This window comes from Myotis davidii, unplaced genomic scaffold, assembly GCF_000327345.1.
Source record: "Myotis davidii unplaced genomic scaffold, ASM32734v1 scaffold221, whole genome shotgun sequence".
Taxonomy (NCBI): Eukaryota; Metazoa; Chordata; class Mammalia; order Chiroptera; family Vespertilionidae; genus Myotis; species Myotis davidii.
Genome location: NW_006293349.1, coordinates 1585494 through 1588825, shown reverse-complemented (window position 1 = coordinate 1588825; position 3332 = coordinate 1585494). Strand labels below are relative to the sequence as shown.

General features: G+C 49.4%; 1 protein-coding gene across 1 annotated transcript in view; it reads right to left on the bottom strand.

Annotated features, from left to right (window-relative positions):
* The window catches only part of ITGAV (integrin subunit alpha V), a 59375-nt gene that overhangs the window by 9244 nt on the left and 46799 nt on the right, over positions 1–3332 (bottom strand). The window contains exon 30 of the mRNA XM_006767093.2: positions 23–3326. Within this exon, the coding sequence (XP_006767156.1) occupies positions 3264–3326 (63 nt within the window). The 3' untranslated portion in view covers positions 23–3263. The remainder of the gene's footprint in view (positions 1–22; positions 3327–3332) is intronic.

The following is a 3332-nucleotide window of genomic DNA, read 5'->3' as shown; positions in this document are numbered from 1 at the left end:
GCCTGCGTGCTGCTCAGGGGACGCGAACTAAGAAAGCCTGTTACCCAGGCAGCAAACCGCCCTGACGCCCGCGGCTTCCCCATCGCGTCAGGGGATTCCGAAGTGTTCCAGACCCAAGGCGGAGCCGTGTCCAGCCGGAAGGAACATGCAGAAGGGACCGATCGGAGTGACTTCCTCTGTGCGCCCCCCGCAGACTCACTCCTCCTGCTCACCAAGCATCAATCCATCGCCATCAGCTCAGGGTCACTGAGCGACTGATGCCGGAGACTGTCCGGGCCTGGTTACTCGTTATATTGCACTTGGGGACAATGGCAACAGGACGCCAGGCTCGGCACCTCTCCCGGGAGCTCATTCTGTACCAGAAGTGACAGTGAAAGGCAAGCACGTCCCATCCTCACTGCATCCGCCTCCCAGCCAGCGAGAGGGGTAAGGCTCCAGAACACAGGCCTACGCCATTTCTTCACCACGTTTGATCCCAATTCCATCTTCAGATTTTATTTTTTTCTTATTTATCAAACTCCCACCTGCACGAGCTCCCCAACAGCACAGCAGGTGGCAATGAGTCAGGCCCAGGGGACCGGTCCTCACCGTGCCGGGCGCTCCCTCTGCCACAGGAGCGCCCGCCGCCTCCCGAGCTGTTGGCCTGATAACCCCGCCGGCCTGGGACACGCTGTGCTGTCGCCACACAGACCCTCCCTGAGGGTCACGGCTCGCTGTTAAAACCGTCCGCAGCCTCTCAGGAAGTCAGCAGAGTCTCTTTTCTTAATACGCAAATTTCCTCTTTATAGAAAAGTATTAGAATTCACCATGAATAAGTAGTTTCATATCGCAGGTATCATTGTGGCACTCCCTTTTTGATTGTTTTACACGTCGGAATTAAGAACTCAATCAGAATGATTATAATAATCGCAAGGGAAAGGGAAAGGGAAGGCAAGGAACGAATGTCTCATGCAAATGTTTTTTAAAATATTAATTCTCAAATAAATGCCTACGTAAGAAATCAACGACAGCATCAATATTTACCAACAACAAATGCTTTAAATATTATGTACCTCACTCATGTGTTTTTTTAAACTGAATCAGATTACAAGAACCGTCTACTCAAACTGGATTTTAATTCTCAATAAATAGCACAATAGTAATTAAAATAGTTGAAAATTAAAATAGTTTTCATAGGGTTTTGTTCTTTTACATTTTAACCAAATATATTGACAGGCTACTTCCAGGTACAGAGAATCCAAACATTTCCCTCCACGAGTAGGCGCTCACATTAGACTTCTACCATATTCTTTAGAGATGTAAATTTTCATTTTTAAAGAAAATCCTACTGCCTAAGACCACAGTGCATAAAGGCAATCTGAAACATCACGTGACGTTCCGATGGGGCGCCCTTCGATCTCCGATACCAGACTGGACCTCGGACCGAAGCCCCACGAGGGACAGACTATGCGAAAGGAAACACAAACTGTGCTTAGAAAGAGTGAATATCTACCCAACACGTCACTTCAGGAATGACTGTCGGTGCGCGGGGGGCCAGGAAAATGGGTCAAGTCGTTATAGAGCGACAGCGACTGCCTGGGGGCGGGCCCTAGGAGAAACATGGTTTTTTCTTTAAAAGAAATAAGTTTATTGGCAATAAAAGTCCCAACTGCATGTGAGTAAGCTCTCTTAAGCTGCTAATAAAATCCATCCTACCACTGATGCTAACTAGGGGGTCCTGCTGTTGGATCGTGTGTGACTCACCCACGTGCCTCTCGCGTTGGCCGCGAGGGGAATTACCACGTGAGTCACGGCAGGATAAATCCCAGTTGTCTTTAAAACAGAAAGATACTCAGTGATTTAAGGGAAACACTTGTCATTGCCTCATGAAGACAGCAGTTAAAAAGCGACTGAATCTCAACCTCTAACGCATAACATGATGTAATTGCACAAAAATAGTGATGAGAGTCATCGCAGCCGGCTCTGAGGGGCTGTGAGTGAGTCACCCAGGCCTCCAGCAAACGTATCGCCTGCAGGCCCAGAACACTCCGTGCAGCTTTTATAAAAAATTCCTAGAAAAGTAATTCACGGTAAAAACCCTAAGAAAGTTTTAAAATCTTCCCAGTAACTGGAATTGCTTATAAAAGTACCTTTAAAAAATTATCTGAGAGCTGAGACTGGTTTTGCACGTTACACCTCGCTCCGAACGCGGTAACGCCAGGTACGCAGCCTCGCACCACGGATGCTCGAGACGTTCGACGCCAGGCCCTTCCCGTGCGGCCGAGGCTGGTGCCGGCTCCTGAGGTGCAAGACTCCTCGCTGGCCTTGACGTTCCTCAGTAACAGTTTGGGGAACAGAAGGGAAAGAACCCAGACTAGCACCGGAGGGAAACAAGTGAACCCGACTGGACACTCGGTCCAACCTCAGAACGTACTATTGACAAGCAACTCTATCGGAGAACTACAAACGTGGTTTTTAAATTTAAATGCCCTTTTTTTTGTATTATAAGTGGCCAGACCAATTCAATGAAATAAATGACTTCCAACTCCATATGGATTTAAGCAGCACGGCGCTCAGCTGAAATCAAGCTGTTACACACGGGGTGTCTGTGATGTAAGAACTAATTTTTAGCACAGGTTGACTTAAAGGATGGGAAATGCAGCGTACACTTCAATAGTCAAAAGGCAATAAAGCGGACTGTGGATTAGATATAAATAAAAGTTTAACAACACGTACCCGAATTTCATACTAAGTCAAAATACTCTATCTATTCCAGGAAGACATTCTGATGTGGTAATAAGTGTAGGTATTAAATATTAAAATCCCAGTTCCCGGAGCTGTAACGTCTTCAGTCACTGAAGACGCGCCTGTAGTGTGATGTGTATGAACACCGAGTCCCTGTGCAAACGATGCGGATGCGAACATCCAAGAAGGAATCGCTTTAGAACAACAACAACAGATTTCGTTAAATCCAGAGCACAAGCCAGAAACGGTCACTGTGGGGGGGGAGGGAGGGTACCGTGTCACAGAAAGTGTGAGCCGCTGACGACCGGCCTATGTACATGATGAGCTACCACGGGAACCGCGTCACTCAAGCACCAGACGCACGTGTCAGCGGGTGCGTTCAAGGTGCGTCTGAACTTGGTGGCGGGCAGCCTGGCGGGTATCGCTCCCGTGCTGTGGCCGACGCCCCCGGCAGCAGCGTGATTCAGCCCCGCGAAGGGACCGGGACCCGGGGCCCAGGCCGCCCTCCGGGCCGGGGGCCGCGCAGCTTGAACCGCCGGCTAGGTCTCCGAGTTGCCTTCGCCGTTCTCGTGCGGCTGGAGCTGCTCCCTCTCGGGCTCCTCCTCAGG